The sequence below is a fragment of the Alligator sinensis genome, unplaced genomic scaffold (genome assembly GCF_000455745.1).
Source record: "Alligator sinensis unplaced genomic scaffold, ASM45574v1 scaffold895_3, whole genome shotgun sequence".
Lineage (NCBI taxonomy): Eukaryota > Metazoa > Chordata > Crocodylia > Alligatoridae > Alligator > Alligator sinensis.
The window spans coordinates 1,533,400-1,553,773 of NW_005842210.1; the positions used below are offsets into that span (position 1 = coordinate 1,533,400).

At 41.9% G+C, this 20,374-nt stretch overlaps 1 protein-coding gene across 1 annotated transcript in view; it reads left to right on the forward strand.

Annotated features, from left to right (window-relative positions):
* The first annotated feature begins 36 nt into the window (after nt 1–36).
* The window catches only part of EXT1 (exostosin glycosyltransferase 1), a 238,547-nt gene continuing 218,209 nt past the window's right edge, over nt 37–20,374 (forward strand). Inside the window, exons 1-2 of the mRNA XM_014521376.2 lie at nt 37–472; nt 541–727. Of these exons, the coding sequence (XP_014376862.1) occupies nt 37–472; nt 541–727 (623 nt within the window). The remainder of the gene's footprint in view (nt 473–540; nt 728–20,374) is intronic.

Sequence of the window (20,374 nt, forward strand, 5' to 3'; positions counted from 1 at the left end):
GCCAACGCCAGCGTGTACAAGGGCAAGAGGTGCCGCATGGAGTCCTGCTTCGACGTGGCGCTCTGCCAGCGCACCGGCTTCAGGGTCTACGTGTACCCGCAGCAGAAGGGCGAGAAGATCGCCGAGAGCTACCAGAACATCCTGGCCGCTATCGAGGGCTCGCGCTTCTACACCTCGGACCCCAGCCAGGCCTGCCTCTTCGTGCTCAGCCTGGACACGCTGGACCGGGACCAGCTGTCCCCGCAGTACGTGCACAACCTGCGCGCCAAGGTTCAGGGCCTGCACCTGTGGAACAACGGCAGGAACCACCTGATCTTCAACCTCTACTCCGGCACCTGGCCCGACTACACCGAGGACGTGGGCTTCGACATCGGGCAGGCCATGCTGGCCAAGGCCAGCATCAGCACCGAGACCTTCCGGCCCCGCTTCGACGTGTCCATCCCGCTCTTCTCCAAGGACCACCCCAGGACAGGCGGGGAGAAGGGGTCGCTGCGGTTTAACACGATCCCTCCTCTCAGGAAGTACATGCTGGTCTTCAAGGGGAAGAGGTAGCTCACGGGGATCGGCTCCGACCCCCGGCATGCCTTATACCACGTGACACCAGGAAGGCCTTATACCACGTCCACAACGGGGAGGACGTTGTCCTCCTGACCACCTGCAAGCATGGCAAGGACTGGCAAAAGCACAAGGACTCGCGCTGCGACAGGGACAACAGCGAGTACGAGAAGTAAGTGAGCCCCTTGTCTGTGCCAGCCGCTGGCCTCCACGTGCTCGCAGCTGGGTGATGCCGGCAGGCCACAGGTGGCGTGGGTGTAGCCCCCCTTCCCTGGGAGAGTCCTGCTTGGTGCCTGCAGAGCTGTACAGGGCAGATTGGGGTTGGGGTTCCCCTCCGTGTCGCTGTCCCAGGAGCTGAGCCATGGGAGTGGAGGCAGACTAAGCTGCTGGGGGGGGTTGAGGCTCTATCTGTGCAAGGCTGGTGACCTGGGGAGCATTTGCATGCCTGCTGCCAGGCGAGGAGGTGGCTGCAGCAATAATCCCTTCCTCCCTTCCCAGTCCTGAAGTTCTCTACGTAGGGCAAAGTTGGAGGGGAACTGTTGGCAGGTGGGGGTGGCAGGCTGGGTACTGAGTGTGCCTCTTTCCAGGAACACTTGCCAGGTGGTCACTGCTAAGTGGGTGCTGGCCATATCCCGCAGTCTTGCATCAAGTGACCACAAAACCCAGTAGAGGAGACAGACTCCACTGACTGACTCAAGTCCCACATATTCTTTTATGATGGTGACAACTCTTTCCAGGGGTGCAAATAGATTCAGTTCATCCTGTAACACTGAGAGAGAGAGAGATGTATATATGGTGCTCCCTTTATGCTGCCACTGAAGGTGAGTTTAGCCAAGAACTTCTGAAAGACTCAATAACTCCCTCCCTCCCTTGCAGTCTTGCAGTTTGTATGTGTAGCTGCTGAAAACATCGCTTTACAGGCACTGCCGCTGCGGAAGGGCAGTGCTCATTAGTCTGCTTGAAACTGCTCAGTTAATTTAAATGCTGACCACTGCTCTGTTTGTTGCAGAGTAGTTATTCTCATGCAAAAGCTGCATAGTGCGTTTCCATGTTACAGAAGTTTAAAAAAATGAATTAGAGCAGCTTTATATTGCTGAGTTAGTACAGCTGCATCAGGAATTGCCAAAGGTTTGCAATGCCTAGTGAAATACTACGTGGAAGGAAAACTAATCCTGGAAGAGTAGTGAAGAAACTATGCAAGTGTTAATACCCACCGAAGTTTCTAAGTGGCTTCTAATTTCCCACGCAATCCTTAGCCACAGAACTGTGGTAACGCTGCAGCATAAGAAAGCTGGATCTTTATCCGCCTTCTGCTTTTTCTTAGGTCACCCTGGGGTGGGGTGGGAAGCAACAAAAATAATTGTTAAGCTTTCAATTCCATTCATTTCTGAGTACAGAAAATTAACGATTAAATTTGCAATATGATCCATATGCAAAAACTCAGTATAAAGCCTAAGAGTATGCTGAAGTCAAATTACCTTTACATTTTGCTCAGGAGCTGGGATATCTTTTAAACAGTGGATAGTAACTGATGATCTTCCTTTGAACAGAATATTTAAAGGGACCTACTGAGAGTGTAGTGTTTGAGAGAGACAGAGAGAACCCACTATAGCCACTCAAGACTGTCTTTACTTGGGATATATTCAAGTTACCTGGCTTAGTCTAAACTTTTTGCATCCTTTAGCCACCCTACTGAGTTCTGCAGAATGCAGTGTGATATAAAGCTTTCTTTTAGATTCTGTAAGAACAAATAGACAAAAATATCAGACAGAAGTTTGACTCTAGGGAACTTGAATACTTGTTACTTAAAATATCTATGTAGTTTATCCTCACTAAAGAGTGCACAGTGCAAACAAAGGAATATTAATCCATGAGGGGTGTAGTGCGTCTTATCCCTAAGAAACAAGAGTCACTATGCCACTAAAATGCAGGCATAGCTGGGGTAGAGTGCTGAACCCATTTATTAATGTCTAGCAGTGCCATGCAGTAGGTGGAGACAGGAAGTGAAGATGATAATCTTAGTAATTTAAACCTGTTCAACTGCAGTTATGGTCAGCATACTGGGACTAAGCTCACTTCTGTGAATGCCTGTAAACCGTATAAAGCCATAATTTGGAAGACAGCACCTGCCACAGCACATTGCTGTCCCTTACTGCCATGCTGAGGCATTGATTCAGGGCTGATTTATAGCAAAGTGTGCCACCTACCGATACACCAGTACCACTTCCTGTAACATCTTGGGTTTTCCTTCTCTTCCTATTCCAGTACTGCCTGTGCCACACTGCTCAGCTCATGAAATCTGCCAAGGTCATGTCCTGAGAGGTGTGTGACTACAGTCAGCTGGTGGCATTTCTTATATATGTATATCTAATGCATATATGTGAGGGTTGTAAAAAATAGTCCTCAGCTAACTGTCTGAAACTTTCCTTTGAAATATGATGTTGCACAAGGCTGGATTAGTTGCAGAAGAAATGTCTTAAAAGGGTTTAAAAGACTAGGCTCATGCTCAATCTAAATTCACTTCACAGATTTTTTGATGTGAGCAGAGCTACTTTTACTTGTGCATTTTTTAATTTGATTAAGCAACATGTCCTCGTGGTTTTAAAATGATGTGCATTCTCCAAGATTTGTGCATTAGAAATGGATTTACTTGTCCATATGGAGTTGGACAAGGCAAATATTTCACTCTCTCTGTCTTCTGTGCCAATTTTTCTTTAATTTACGGTGGCATTTATACTACCTTGTTTTCATGTGATAGACGGGAGTGTGGTTCTTCTGCATACAGTATACTGGCCCAGAAGTATTGATTCTTGCAAGGTGAATTGTGAATGATTTTTCTTTTTAGCTTGGCTACAGGGGAAAACCATATGAAGCCAGATAAACTCAATGATCAGATTTTAAAACTTGATAAACTCATATCAACAGAGTAAGGTTATGATCCATTGCCTTTATTTCTGATGTACAGTGTCAATTATTTGCAATGAAATTGTGTCTAGAGAGAATTGTTTTCTGTCTGGCTCAAACATGAACTGCATTTCTGCAGGATCCAACTTTCCTTCCACCCTCTCTAGGAAATCAGAAAAGATAAGAAAAATGACTTCTCTACCTGTATAAAGGGAAAGTGTGCCATCCTTTCAAAGAAGGACATATGTGGCTGTCTACACAAGTTGTATTAAGAGATCCAGCTGTATGGTGGAGCTAATTAATTTTCATTAGAGTTATGCATCTCAGCAGATAAAGCTGATGCAGACTAAAATGAATTGCATTATCATAATTAGACTGCTTTGAAACGTGGTTTTAAAAAAATACTTTGTGTGTTATGCCCCTGACTCCCTTTATCATGGATGGTTTATGTAGTCAGGTGGTAGAACCACTGGGTTTTTAAAATTCCTTTGCATTAGAGTTTTTGTGTTCTTGCTTGTATTTTAGCTTCACACTTCCCAGTTTTGAAAAAGATTAAGCCAATAAACCAGTCATTGACACTTAAATACAGGTTGAACAAAGGGTTATGTGCACATGCACGTGCATACACGTGTGCACACACGCACACACACGTGTTTCCAATTGCTTTTTTGGGAAGCAGTTGACTCTTGGTGCTGTCAGAAAAAAACCAATACATTCATACTGTTTGCCTACCCTAATCCAACTAAATACTTTCAAGATATTTGTCCCAAACCTGAAATAATTTAGGGAGAAATATAGCAATGTGTATAACCCATATGCTGCCTTGGTAAAGGCTATAAATAGCCCTGGTTTTGGAAAATGGAGATTCTGGTAATGAGTGGAATCAGAAGTTCAGGACCTGGTCCAAATCTTATTGAAATCAGTAGGAGGATTTCCATTGACAACACTGGACCAGTGTATTAATCTCCAACCAGTGGTAAAAATCTCCTAAACAGAGTAGCTGAAATTAATGATGGAAACCGCACAAATGAAAAAAAATCTGTATGCTGGCTAGGAGAGATGGATCCAGAATAGATTTAGAGAAATCTTGGTGCTCTCTTGGCTATATAGAAAGAGGTAGTTAGCCATGTTAGTCTGGAGTCATGCAGAAGACAGGGTATATATGCACCTTTACAGACTGACTGAATCGTCTATAATTTATAGCTGTATAATTTAAATATACCTCTGATTTAGTTAGTCTAAAACGGCACAAATCTACCCTGTTTTTTGCTTGGCTATATAAACCTATCAGAAGAGAACGCCACATAAATGCAGCTCAACATCCTGCTCGCATCTGTTGTATTCCTCAACCAGTCAATATCTAGATACAGGCTGGATTGTGACCCAGACTCGAAATGAGAAATACAGAAAAAATGATTCATGCATTGATGGATTAATTCTACCAAATTCATATGGAAGATCAATAATTTGGAGCCTAATAAAAGTGGTGTACCCTAAAAGAGGCATTTTTGAGAGGTATGTAACTACACTTGTTTTTTTTTCCATATGTCTACATGGAATATAGAAGCTACAGAACACAGTATAACTAGATGTCAGTAAAAAGTATCTATAAATGTGTGATATTGGTATAAGTCTATACTATCAAACAACGTAGGTGTGTGGTTCTGATAGCTTAGTGGATTCCACATGACCAGGGAAGGCCCACACACTTCCACTCTTTTTGGGATACTGTAGGCAGAGAGGCTGTTAGCTATGTTGGGCAGAAGGTAGGGTACGGTGGTACCTTATGTTTTTTTTAAAGTGACGCTTAATATGCACTAGCATATTTTAATGCGCATTAATTAAATAGTATGGGATATTTTTACATGTGCTGTGGGATGTGGTGCTGGGCATTTTAATTAGTGAGTCATGCTAATTAAAAGCACCTGTGTGTCACTGTATTAGCGTCCCTGCCTGTCCCTGCGCTGAAAAAAATGGCGGCAGGGCACTTTGAACTAAAGCTCATCAAACGTGTTTTATTTCAAAGTGCCCATCACCGTTTTTTCAGCGTGGGGATGCTGATGCACGTGATGTGGATGGCTGCCAGAGAGCATCTGTTTCCATGCTCCAGCGTGTCAGACTAGGCCCCCATGTCTATAGGAGCCGATCAAGACTAACTGGTTCAGAGGGTCATGAGTTTTCATAGGCAACAGCTATAAATGGACCTGCAGAAAAGATGCTATGAATGGACTTTGTGCAAGACCATTCATAGCATCTGATGGGATACCATACTTAACTTGAATACATCATGTTGAAAGAACTGTTGTCCAATCCCTGCTTCACCTCTTATCTCTAAAGCAGCTGTTCTGTGTACTAGCTCGTAATATAGAATGGAATGGGAAAAAAGGTAGTTTAGTGCCCTTCTTCTCACTTACCACGGTTGGAGTGTGTGCTTCCAGGTGTTCTCTATTGAAATTAGCAACTCTAGGACCTAAATTTTGGTTCTGGGCCCCCTAGTATGTAAAATACTTGAGATTAATTTATTCTCTGGCCCCTGAAAAGAGATTAACATAAACTTTATAAAGTTAAGTTTGACAGGAGAATAAAGATTGCTGACTTCTAAATATGTTGTGTTAAAATATAAATGTAACTGTCACCTTTTGTATAAAACTGGTTACTGGTTTGGCACCTTGTAAGAAAGACTTGTTTAAAAGCTTCCTCAGCTCATCCTTTAATCAGCTGTTTACAAAGGGGCGAGAGTCCTGTAGTTCATTGTGGATGATGATCACAATTTATTGGCTATCATGAGGGCCAGTCTTCTCCTGTTTGAAATGAGTGACCTCAGCAAGACCAGCGTTGGCTTAAAGATTTTATTTATTTATTAAAATTAGCCCTCTTTTCCAGATCTACAATTTGGATGAAGTTCAGGACATACTAAGAGTTCCTGTGCACTGTGTCAGAGCTTCATGGCTACTACAAGAAAATTATCCCCAGCAGGCTGTTATCCTTTCAGACTTCTTAATTCTTTGATAATTTCTATTTACCCATTTAAAATGCTTTCATTTTAAAACGTAGCAAACTGGTAAGTGCCAAAGCCCACTTGATTTCTCACAAATCTGAGAAATTTGAAGGAGCTGTTTTAACACTTTTTTTTTTCTGCTTTATTTATGTACTGAAAAGTCTCTTTATGTGTATGCAAATAGAGTTTCAGGGAAAGCTGTTGGAGCCACTACCTAGAAAATCCCGGGCCTTTCCTGTCTGTGGAATCTCCCAAGTGAAATCAGCCCTTAAGACTAAAAAAGCTTCTTCTATAAAAGCTGGGAGTACCAGTGACAATAGCAGCTGTAGCATCTTCAGACAATGAAGATGCCATTGCACGTACATTTTGGTCTTGGATACTTATTTTTCATTGATAAGTTGTTTCACTTTAGATCCCTCATAACATTTTCTTCCATTTCCTTTATATATCTCACCCTGTCTTCTATATTGTCCTTCCTTTTCCTATTAACCCCACACCTTTAAGTCTGTCCCCCAATGATTTTTTAAGAAAATTTAAAATAAGGAAACACAGTTTAGTTAAAACAATTAACCTGCTCTTCCCTATTTGGATTGCTCTGCTTGCATACCATGTCCTTTTCTCCACGTCTTTCTTCCATCTTGTCTGTTTAGACAGTAAGCTCTTTGGAGTGGGGCATGGTTTTTTACAATGTGTTTGTGTGCTAACTAGTGATGTACTGGGTATAAATAATAACTGATAGTTTGCATTTGTATGGCAGGGCTGAACATTTCTGGATTCTGTGATTGTTTCTTCAGAGCAAGGGGCAATTATTATACATGTATTCAGAAGCGTGAGAGGGCCCTCAACAGATTCAGTGTATGAATATACTGTAGGCCTCAAACTGAGCTCTTTGGCTACTTTCAGTTAGGAGGATACTTTCCCTTGGGAAATCAATATAATTGCCTGCTTTTAGGGTTTCTTGAACTTCTCAAGCAGCTAATACTCGACTCTCTTAGTGACAGGCAGAGGTAGTTAGCTGTGTTCGTTTGAAGTCAGGCAGAAGGCAGGGCAGGTGTCTTGGGCTGCTTGCAGATATGGAAAAAAAAACCCAAAACTGGTGCTTTACTTTAAGCTCGGTGCACTCTGACGCCGAGCTGAGCACGTCTAGAAGAGGCAGCACCTTAACTGAACCCAGCTTTCCCAATGTCTGTAGAGATCAAGTGCTTTAGTGGCACTTTTTTGGTGCTTTTACCTAGTAGCTGATTGAATTGGCTTTAGTTAAAAGCACCAAAAAGCCCCACTGAAGCATCCAATCTTTACAGATGCTGTGGACCCAGGGTGAAGTAACATGCTGCTGCTTCTGGTAGGGCATTGGGTGGGGGCGCTGTCCCCCCCTACCACATCTGTCAGCACCCTTAGACACTAACTCAGAGAAACGTGAGCTTTTGTAGGTGACAGACAACTTCTTTAACATTTGACAAGAGCTTGTGCTTTTCTGAACCAGTTAGTCTCTATGGTGCCACCCTGTCCTGCCTTATGTCTCTAGGTGACAGATACTGCTAGCTAGCTCACGGGCCCGGCCTGGTGTAGCTCTTCCTGTGTTGGTTAATTGTTTTGAACACCAGTGTGAAGTTACTTCTACTTTCCATGTCTAGAATAGCTGAGTATCAGTAACTGGTATTTTGCAGTTAACAATATAAAAACAATCCTCCTTCAGCCAGGCTGTTTCAAAGCAAAATGCTTGGTATCAGGAGGAGTATCTGAAATTGGTAAATACTAAATGCTTATTTGTTCAATGGTTGGAAGTCAAGAGGACTTGCTCTAATCTGATTTCTGGGGCGTGATCTATGGTCCCTTTCTCCTCTCCAAGGTTTCTGTCCTAATATCACAGGAGTTTGGGAGTCAGTGGTAAATAAACCACTTTCTTAACCAGAAAAATTAACCAATAGGTACCCAGTCAGCTACTTGGTTGAGAAGTGAAGTTAAGTAACATGCTGTGTATACCATTAAGATGACTGATTTCCCTTCCATAAGGCATGACTGTGTCCCAGTGTGGTGATGCAATATATATGTTTCTGTTCCATATCATATGTGGATTACATTAGCACAAAAGAATGTATGAGCGTAACTTCAAGTTATATTTACAATTCCCCAGCTTTCCCTGTTTGTGGGTGCAACAGAACGGTTGGGTTCTGATTTGTTTTATTGTGCAAAGACGCGCTATTACAAATCATGATCTTAAATTGGGCAAAAGAGCCCAGTCCACTACAATAACAGCAGGAAGGGGCACTTTTTTCTTCCTTATGCATTTTGTGCTTGGGGCGTTTCCTGGTGCATGTTGTTTGAATACTTTCAACATTGATTTTTCAGGTTTTGTTCCAAGTCTTTTATTTTAGAGTTGCAGTGATACCTCTTTCCTTAGCTCCCTGTGCCCCTAACAAAGATTTATGTCAGAGATTGTGTGGTCTTTTGTGCCCTCTGACTTTGTAAAGTGGTGACATTTGTGTTAGGTTAATGTGGCTCCCATTTCATATTAAAGTAGATCAGATTTTTCAGCTCTAGCGCGATTCTCTGTTAAACCGTCACATTGATAAAGCCATTGCAAAATATCTCATGACTTTCCAACTTCTTCTTATATCATAGAAGATGATACACTTGAAGAGATCCTCTAATCCAGGTGTGTCACACTCACCTTGGGCTCTGGGCCTGATTGAGGCTGAAGGGGCTGCTCCTGAGCCAGATCTGGCCCAGGGGATTGGGGAAACAGTGGAAGAAAAGCCAGCAGGAGTGGGCCTGGCAGCCACAGGGTAACCAAGGGTTGTGTTGTACATGCTTTGTTCTCCCTCAGCTGCCAATGGCTATGTCCACCAGGGACCTAAGGCCCCACATTGCATGGCAAGGACCACGTGTCACTGGTCACTCCCCTAAACTCTGTGGCCCACAGTGGTCTGCATGGAGCAGCTCTGAAAGCTAGATTTTGCCTGTGGACTGTGTGTTTGACATCCCTAATGTAATCCATCCTCTTCCCCAGGAAGGATCAGCTCTCTTTGAACTGTTCATGATGATTATTTGTTTAATCTGATCTTTAAAAACGTCCAAAGATGAAGACTCAGTGTGGTCCAAAGTTAAAGAGTGAGGAACTCTGGCTCTGCTTAGTTCTAGTTTGCCACTGGGTCCCAGCCTGCCTTGGCACTTGGAAGGAGTTACTTTACTCCTCTGCAACTCGGTTTCTGCTCCTCAAAATGGGGGGCAATATTTGCTTTCCTCTCTAAAGCACTTTGAGATCTATAGAGAAGTACTGCATGAGACCAGTGTTGTCTTTATGCCAACTGTTATCTCAAGAAGCAGTGGATGTAAGGTCTTTTTTCAATGATGGATAAGTGATATTTTATGCTGCTTCTAGTAACATGTTTTCTGAACTAAGACTCCCTTGTCTGCTTTATTTGTGACAGAGCCATGCTGGGTCAGGGTATTGAACGGGATGGCTTTGTGAATTTTAGCAGACACCGTTTTCACTCAACCCAACCCAAATGTCAACTCACTCACAGCTGTTATAGGCATTGCCATTGCTGATAAATGTTACAGCGACCTTGCAATTTAGTTAATAAATTCAGTAAAGCTATTCTTTCACAAGTTGACTCCTTTCCCATGACAATTTCTAGTCCAGAAATACATGAAAGCTTAAAAAAAAGGTTCCTAAGTGAATTTCCTGTTTGTTCACTTTCTTCTCTAATATACTCTTTGTGTATCTGAATGAAACAGAATTAGGGCTAATTTGGTTGATTGGCTGCAAAACAAAAGTATTCAGTGCTAAGAATGGGAAATGAGAAGGCCTCTCTGAAATGTTACTTCTTTGCATAATTGGAATAGATTATAATTATATAGTTGCATTTTTTAACATTGGATTTGCTGTAAACATGGTCACATGAAATGTCTTATTGCTCACTTTTGACAACTTAAACCCAACTCAGTCCCGGGGATATGTGTATGCGCTTCTATAATAGCATTTCCTGTTTCGAGCAGCGTGACAAGTTGCATTAAACTGAATCTTCAATTCCTCTTCAGACTCCTCCCACTAAATTACAGCTGGTCAATAAGACCAAGTCAAAATGTTGACACAAATCAATAAGATCAATCATCTGTCAGCTCCTAAATAGAACGTGAGGGGGAGAAGCTGAAGGTCTAAGCATAGCCACAGATGAAATAATTCCCAGATGGAAAACTTCTGCCAAGACACTTCTTAAGAGTATAAATGAAAGCCCTGTCCCATTAATAATGAATTAACTGGGGCTGTAAAAAGGACATAATTCACTGCTCTCTGCCCCAAAGAGTTTGCAGTCAAATATTGAGCAAGGCCATTCACTGGGCAGCAGTTGGGCAAGGGGAGTGTGTGTAATAAGAGATTCCTGGAAGGAAATGAAGACTGCTTGTCTTGTACTTGTGGAGAGGGGAGAGAACTGAGCAAAATATGAGGAGTGGTAGCTTGAAGCCAGGGGTGAGAGTACAAGATCTTTAGAGGGCAGAGGAAAACTGCAGGTTGCGTTAACTTTGCATCGTGAGGCAGAGGGAGACAGGTTTGCTATGGTCAGGGGCAAAAAAACAGTGAAGGGATTTGGAAGTGGATGTTGACATAGCTATATGGTTGTTGGTATGCTCAGTAAGTTTTGGAGACTCTTTGTTAATGGAAGTCTCATGCATCTGAGAAATGAGCTTTCCCTGCAGGTTTGCTTATGTGAGAGTTTGAGTAGTGTCTTTTACAGCGCTCCTCTCTTCCTGTGTGTAAATGAAAAAGGGGTGGCCCAGATAGTTCAGGGCCTGCCTTTAATGGCTAGTCTGCAGTGCGTGGAAGTGGTGGTAAAGTTCTAGCAATGTTCCTCCTTTCTTTGTTGCTTCCTGCCATGATGCAAAATCTATGCTCACCACTCCTGCCTTCTAGCTGGTTCTGAACTGCTCCTTTCTTTTCTACCTACTGCATGTGAGGGTTTGTTCCCCTGCCCCCTTACCGTTTGGGGTACCCGTCTTCCTTCACCTCTCCAAAGAGGGTTAACCTGCAGTGCCTTTACTTACTGCACAGCCCCTCAATGCCTTTACCTAGCTGCAGCATGTGAGAGCCGGTCTGAATGTCTTCTCTGGCTCTCCAACCCCGCCATTAGCTGGCTCCATTTTCTCCACTGTATTAGCTGAAGCAGAGAGCTCCTTCCTACCTGTTTGTAGAGAGACAAAGCAAGCAGAGCACAGGGCTCTAATGGGGAACTCATTATTAATATACTAGCGAATTGCCTGTCAAAAATGACTGGGGGAAGGGTTGGGTGGGGACAGAGCATTGTCACCCACCACCCTGCACCACCACTGCCTCCCCACACCCCATGCTGCCACCGCCCCGCATCCAACCATGCTCCATCCTCTTCCCCCTTCCCTCCGCCCCCAGCACTGCATCTGACGCTTCACCACTGCCACATTCTTGACACAGCACTGGCTGAAACCACACCCTGCTGGGAGCCATTCCCCCCCACAGAGCATTATGAACAGGCAGACAAACACACATACAGATGGACTAAGTCCTTTAGATAGATATCTATCTATAGAGAGAGAGAGAGAGATCTATAGATATAGATATATAGATATCTATATCTGTCTATATAGATGTAGATACATAGATAGATAGATATAGATCCCTACTCTGTGCTGCATTTTGAGTCCTTGAGGCATTAGTTCTTGTGTGTCTCCTTCATTCAGCTATGTAAGAAGTTTAGCGAGAGACCCTGACTCTACCCCGCAAGTGTCACTTCTTTTGATTTTTTTTTTTTTGATTTTTTTTTTTTTTTTTGCACCTGCAAATAATTGTAGACACATTTGATAGCAATACCTGATTTACTGGTGCAATCAGGTAGCATGATGTTTCACTGCTATGAAGTGTGCCATCAAAATTGCACCCACTATTGTCTGCAGATGTAGAAATGAAGGCTGCTTTGGCAAATCAAGCCCATTATCTGCAAATGAAGGGAAGGACAGTTCTTCTCTTATAATCTCTGGGTTCAGAATTCTAAAGTCTTGATTTGAGTTTCTCTGCACATACACTTAGCAAGCTATTTCAAGAAGATAAATACATAAATGTTTTATCACCTTGATTTGCCATCAACCATTGTGCTGGGTGCTAGTAGATGGATTTTTTTAATTAAATATAATTTATCTAATCCAAGTGGGAGATATAATTATATGATTTATTTTGTGTACAGTGATTTTAGAATTCTTTAGAAGGGAGGAAAAGTAACTCTCCTCCCCTCCCCCTGGAGGGCTGTTTAAAAGCAAATAAGCAAAATCAAAACAAACTGCACTTTAGTAAAAGTAATATATTTCACACAAGAAGGAAAATAAAAGCATCTGATGTGTTGGAACTGCAATAAAGCTGAAAATTAATAATCAGTGAGCTGGCAACGGAAGAGACGGCTCTCATTATGAATTTGAGGAAATGTGAAGATAGCTTATTAAATATCAAAATATTTTAATGCTTAAGTTGCTCCAGTCAGAAATGTAAGAAATGACTAATCTCCAGTTGTAGCCCCCAATCCTGCATGCAGCGCATAAAGTTAAGATTGAAGCTGAAAACCGCACATTAAGTGTCTCTCTCAACTTTGATCAAAGGGAATTAAATTTCAGCTGAGTATGACTTCTTAAAGACACCTTTTTTCCTACTGTAAAATTTTCAGGAAAAAATGGGGTTTTGGCTACCTAAAAATCATGAAAAGCAAGGAAACGAACAGAAGTCCTTCTCCTTCTCTTTCTCATTCTGCTTCTTACCTTTGAAAGGTAAGGCTACTACTTGCATTATAATGGAATAATATATCAAGTGAGTGATCACATCAGGCATGGACACTTACCAAATCACAGTGAGATAACTGTGAATAACTCTCTAGTTTCAACAATTTGCATGGCCATTAACAATTGATGGGTTTCCCTTAGAACCGCATTATCTATGGCAGCAGGATCTATTCCTGTATACCGTTTCTGCATATTAAGTACCAGAGAAATTCTCAAAAGTAATGGTAATAAAACTGTACCAGCAGCAAGGTGAACGATATCAGTCAGAATTTTAAGGCAACTTTTTTGAAGACGGGGAACTATTTGGGGCAATCATGCATAATATTCTCCTTTTCTGTCCCGCAGTCTCCCTTTGAATACAGTGTTGAAGTTCTGTAGTTCTTATTTCAAGCCTATTGTTAACTTTCTTCTTTATTACTTTCCATGCTTTCAGGCTCAAAGTTTGGATTTGGGAAACAGATCACTTTACTGAACAGGATTTTTTTTTTTTGGCTTGGACACAGATCTCAAGCAGCTTTTACGTATAGTTGCCATAAGATAAATCATGTATGCACAGCTAAATTTGGCATCCACAGATCACTAGACATATCTTTTATGGGAGTGTATTTCAGGTAGGTGTGAAAGATGAGTTTTACTTCTGGGGATCATGCCACCATTTTAATCAAAAACCATGAAGCCCCTTCCTCTCAGTACTTTTATCTGCTGCCTCCAGAATGTCAGGACTCTCTGAATCCTCCTGTCATGCTGATTTTTTTTTTTCAGACACAAGCCGCTCTCATCTATCTTTTCTTTTCCTCTTTGTCCTGCTGTTGTGACAAGATTAAAGGGATTCCAAGAGCCGGAGATGGGAAAAGGAGGAGTTATCAAAGTGAGAGTGGTATTAGGGCTCTATGAAGACATGGGGATGACACTTGAAAGAAAGAATAGGGGTGCAGAAACATTTTTCTGTAGACTTCAACATACCATAGTCATCTGCTAATTTGAACACACACAAATGCAATGTTTTTTCCATGTCGCTCACCAAAAAATTAATTGTGGAATACTGTAGTAGGGTTTTAGTTTCACCATTTTTTTTCAGAATAAACTCCTGTAGATGCTCTGGTCTTTTATTAAGTCATATCATCAATTAGAAGCTAAGTTACAACTGTTAAGACAAAAGAACAAAGACTACTCTGCATGCTTAGGGTCCTATAAACCAGCACAAATGGGAAGAATTTGAAAGCTGTGCTACCAGCTGCAGAAGACCATCCTCATGGGGAGGAAATTCCCTGGGCAAGAAACCTACCTGTCTGGAAGCTCCTGCCTCTGACAGAAAACAGACCAAACCTTGTGAGCCAAGTGCACAAAAAACCCAGCTTGTCTGGTGCTGTTGATGAGACATTAAGATTAAAACAGCACTTTATTACCTTGCATCTAGGTTAAAGGTTTCATAAGCTTTAATAATGTACTGTTGACTTTTTTTTTTTTTAATAGCTACAACAGTTACAGAAGACTTGAGGCTCATTCATTTTTTGCATACCCTGATATAGAAGAACCTTCTGTACCTAGGCAACTTCCAGATCAGCTTCAAAAAACCAATGACAACCTAGGGCAGTGATTCTCAGCAAGGGAACTGTAGCACCTTGGGGTGCCATGAGATCATTGTAAGGGTTCCACTGCATGCTGTACATTAATATTAGTACTGTTAGGTACTCTTATTGCATCTTAATGAACTTTAGAACAAAAGAAAAACCAGTACTTAAACTGGAAAAACAGATTTTCTAATAGTGTGCAAAACACCTGCACATGATTTACAAGATAAACCCAGAGATTTCAAATGGGAATCCATAGTGTCAAAAATATTCTGACCTATTTTGGTCTTCCTGAGTTCTTTGCAATAGAAGAATTGCTCTATTAATTTTTTTCCTAGGTAGGAAACAAGGGAAAGCTAAGAGTTGGCATTTTCTCAGGTGCTTTGAGTCCAGAAGGTTGAGAACCACTGACTAAGGGTATGTCTACACTGCCTCCATGCCAGGAAAAGAAGCATGACACATCTTCCTCTTCTGTCTGAACCACATCCTGGAAATGAGACAATTTGACCACCTTAGAGTGGTCCGGACATGCCCATTGCTGCTCTTAGGCTCTTTGTCTTAGGCTTGCTTCTGGGTGTCCTCAGGATTGCTCTAAGATGGCTACATTACTCCAGTTGTGAGATTTGGTATGTGCTGAGTGGGAATGAGTAGATGGGACCTTCTCCCTGTTATAACATGAAGAACGTATGAAGACCATAGGTCTTTTTTCTAAAAGGTGGGGTCTGCATTTTAGAAGCAAGCTTTTCTAGTAACATGGAGATAGTGGGAGGTCTGCAGACCAAGGCTGGAACATACCAAGAGCAAAGACGTCCAGGGTTATCTCTGAACTCTACGAATATTCTTCTGTAGTGGAACTATCATGTCTCTGTGTCCTCTTCTTTCTATATGTCTGCACCATCCTTGTCAGGCATGCTGCTGCTTTGTCTTTCTTCTTTGTTTAGACCATAAGAATCACGGCAGCAGGGATATTCTGTTAAGATGTGTTTTTACAGTGGATCCCTAATCCTGTTCTTAATCACTTGCCCTAAATGTTTATCATAAAATCAGTCCATTTTACACCTGCCATCTTCAAAGAGCTCTCATCTCAACTGCTGCTGGGCTTCTGATGCCTGTTTCATGTCGTGCAGCTGAATACAAATAACAGTAATGAATGAAGTGATTAGAATATGCATTCATTTTTTGTTTGTTTGCTTGTTTACGGCAAAGGAACTTCATTGAACTTCAATGAGAATAGATTTTTTTTGGTTCCGTTTTCAGTTTTTAATGGTTTGCAATTGTTTCTTGTACCTATCATTTTTAAAATTTAGTTGAAAATATTTCTAAATTGATTTACAGCAAAATGATTGTCTGCGAGCCCTGCTGTGATATATGCTTATAAAATAAGGGAGCTAAACATTTGAAGGCATTTGAGTGCAGAGACTGTCTAATCTTAAATTGTCCCACTGGTTACGTGTTATAATAATTAATAATTACTATTTAAGTTAAACTTTATTGCAAGGGTAAGAATGTTTCACAATAATAGATGCACTGATTAGTATAATTGCCTCTTGTGGTCCTATTACAGGCGGGCTACAATTAACTGGTTGGTTTAGCAAGGTTCAGAATCCAATGTGTATTTGTAAACTAATTATATTTAGGAAATGGTTAAGGCTGAAACTTCCTATCAATAGATTCTCCCCCATGCTTAGATAATATCTTCAAGGTAAAGCATAGAAACCTGGACTTGAAGAGGCTCTTCACTCCCCACTTCTTGTTATGCTGTAACTTCATTGTTTCGTTTTCCAGAAAAACTCCATCTTGGGATGAGATGTTGCAGAGAATTTTCATTTTCCTTTGGAGGAGATTTAAATACATATCAGATCCGATGTGGAAAATTGCTCTTACTGTACGACTAACGTCAGCCTTACCTAAGCAGTCTGCCTCACAACCCCAGAATTGCATCTTAATGAAATTTTAAAATAAAAAGAAAAACCGACGCTTAAACTAGGAAAACAGATTTTCCAGTAGTGCTTCCATGGGTGTGGATTGCTTTTAGCTGACTTGTTGAAAAGTCATATTTAACTTGATTTTCCTAGAAGAACAGCAACCAATTTTAGCTGCTAGAGTTGCACTAGCTTGGCTTGCCTCTTTCTGAAAAGAGCGATGGCGTTTTTCCACTTGCGGAGCGAAGACCCGTGTTTCAGACGACAGGTCTTGTCCCGCACGTTTCTGTCATGCAAGGAAGGGCTAGTCGAGAGCAGCAGACCCACTGCTTCCAGAGAGTAAAGAGAATTCAACCCCTTCGTCCAGCTCCCACGTGATTGTAGCCTGAAATCACTTTGTGCATCCTTTGCCTTTTCTCTGAAGTGTCGGTAGCATGCTCCATTTCAGCCGATCTTCCAACACGGCTGAAAAGCCAGACCTCACGTACTACTAAGGAAGTGTATGTTACTGACTGGACCTGCTATGCCATTTTAACACCAGTGGTGTTAAATTCCCATTGATTTTTCCTTGCCTTTTGATTTCTGCAAAGATTGGCATTAATTTTTCACAAAAATGAAATCCATAAATGACCTTGCACAACAGCACCAGCTCCGCTGACTCCAGCTCTGAAGTAATAGGCTTGTGAATGTGTTGTCTTGCCGTGCAAGCTCTGAGGGGAGGGGGTACTCGGCAGCTCCAGTCGGATACATTTGCTGCCTACCTGCTGGTTTCAAACAGTATTAATTTTTATGCGTTCATTGTGCATTGTGTTTAATTAAAAGCAGAGCTGCTCACAACAGCGCTTGAAGAGATTTCTCCCCCCCAACCTCACTAAAATGAATAAAACAAATAGGCATCTGGTATTTGTTTTGTATAACACAATCCTCATAAAATGAAGAGTAATAAAACATAATTATCTGTAAAGGCTTGTTTTATAAGCATAGGAATGAGCTTGTTTCTACCTTGTTTTTCATTCTACCCACAGGATAAAGGATTTATTTGTAAATTTTTCTCTCTCTTTTTTTTTTTTTTAACCCCTCTTCCAATTAGTTAGTCTGTGATTAGAACATTTTAAACCATTCCACTTGTGTGATGGGCGGTGTGTGTGCATGCTGTGGTTTTTTTAAATACACACTTTAAGGGTATGCTGAGGGAGGGGAGCGGGAGAGAGAGAGACCTTTCTTTAGGATTATTCTCCAAACTATTGCTTTTGTTTTCAAATTAAAAAAGAAAAAAGGGGTGGGGGAAGGAATCTTCGGTCCACAAGAACAGCAGCCAAAATTTGGCAAAGATCGCTGCCCCTAGAGTTAAGACATTTAGTTAAATGGGGTCTGATTCTGTGTGTCACAGTACTTGCAGTGGGAGCCCTGTGACAGGATACAGGTAGAGCGTGCTAGATTTTGGTCCCTGTTACCCTTGGGAGAGCTTTCTCCGCTGCTGAAATGTTTGATGCCTGCTAGGGCATAGTGGGCCTAATCTACAACCCATCCAAATCACTGGGAACATGCTTAGCTTTGAATGGGGTGTCACTCAGGGCTGGACTCTGACTTGGGTATTATACAGGCTAGCCCCCAATTTTTATCTTTTCTTTTTGTTGTAAAGCAGGGTGCATTTATTCCATGTGGTACTTTGACAGCCTTTACTTCTATCAGAAAGTAGCTATGCTTTGTGGTCTTGCTTACCCCTTCTGTAGTAGCTTCCATTGCTTCCATCCGGCACCGTATGCGCGGGTCGTATTCTCCCATGATACTGTGTCCACCACTGCAAGATTTGAAAGAAGCTAGACTTGGTAACAGTTATGCAGCATACTGTTTCACTTGTGACAGTTTTATGTGCTTCTGTGATGTTGCAGAGCCTTGTATGCAATATTGACTCATTTGTTGGCATTGAAGTCCAAGCATTTTGCTAGGAGATGGTGGAAAAAGAGCATTTAAACTAATCAACTGGGTCTACATATTTTAATAATAAAGCATCAGAGACTTCTTGCAGGGTTTTTGGTTGTAGCTGTGAGGCTTCTTTGCACCAAGTGGGGCTGAAGCTCAATTTGTACTATACAGAGCTACATTTGTACTATATGCCTGTCATTTATTTGTTGGTATTTTGAATAATGTCGAGGTTACTTGCTCTAACTGTAGGGCTTAATCCTGCCAGGGGCTGGGCACCTTCAACTCAAGGGTGCTTTATATCTCACAGATTCAGGCCCTATGCTAGTTTGTGCCATTAATTAAACTGATACATTTTTCTTTTCTTTTCTTTTCTTTTCTTTTCTTTTCTTTTCTTTTTTTTGATGATTCTATAAATTCTCACCTTCTCAAAGGCAGATATGACTTAGGTGCCGCTTTCTCTGTGCAAGGCGAGCCTTATAATTTTGTATCTTGATTAGCAGTTGCTTTTGTTCTTCCACAAGGCTCGGAAACAATGGGGTTGAAAGCATATAACAAATTGCTAAATGATACCCTCCCGGCGAGAGCGTTCCCCCTCTCGAAAGCACTCTGGCTGCATTTTCCTCTCTGCAAAGCAGCTTACATCAGAACAGCCACAGACAAAACGCCGAGCTGTCCGCTGCTGAGGCCAGAAGGCACTTCCACAACAGGCATTATTCTTGCCTGTCTTGAAAGCAGTTTCAGTTGGCGTTTATGGACTGATCTGCTGCTGCAATGTCTGGAATGGTTTACTTGAAGGAAATTTTTCTCCTCTCTTTTTTTCCCTCCCCTGTTCCCAAATTCCCTGGAAGATATTAGCACTGCATACAAGTTGCTGCTGGCTTTAGTTGTTCTTGACAGGATCGTGGTGGCTATTCTGTGCCTTCAGTCAGCCGATTACCATCAGCAGCCGATAAGGTGATGGAAGGTACCCTGTTATGCGAGCTGGTTCAGTTCCCATGGCCAGGAGTCTTTGATCTATTCAGACAGGAGCCCATCCCCCACCGAAGACATGGGGGTTGGGTGCCAGATTGTACGCTGGCTTGTAAATGTGTCATCTTGCAGAACAGGCTCATGTCGCATGTAAGCCCAATGTGCTGTATATTTTGGAGACTATAGACTCCAGCAGTTCTTATTTACAAGTCAAATGATCCTAGTTGGAGAAGTGCATGCTTCCTCTCTCGCAGTATAGCATGCCATTTCAGTTTTCACCAGGGGTCCCAAGTGAGTCTCTTCATGTCACTTCTTATCTCAGGGGCTCCATTTTCCCCTTTGTAGAGCAGGGATAATATCTACCTGGAAGGGTTGTTGAGGCTTAGTTAATTAATGTCTGCAAAATGTTTCGAGACCCTTACTGCTGTAAATGCTCAGAAGTATTGTGGTTTGAAGTTGAATTGGCTTCTAATTGGAACTTTTTTTTTGTGTTACTGGATTGAATGGAATTTGCTTCACTAGTATAAAAATCCAACAATTAGCTGCAGTTGTGCTCTTGCTGCAACATATTTTTTATTTTGCTATTTTCTTTACCTTACAGGTAAAATTGGTTACATCTTTCTTTCTTGTGCATGACAAATTCTATTATTGGGACAGACATCTGTGGCACTCCTCATCAGTGTAACTATGCAATCCTTATACAAATGACTCCCCCCCCCCCCCCCCCCCTC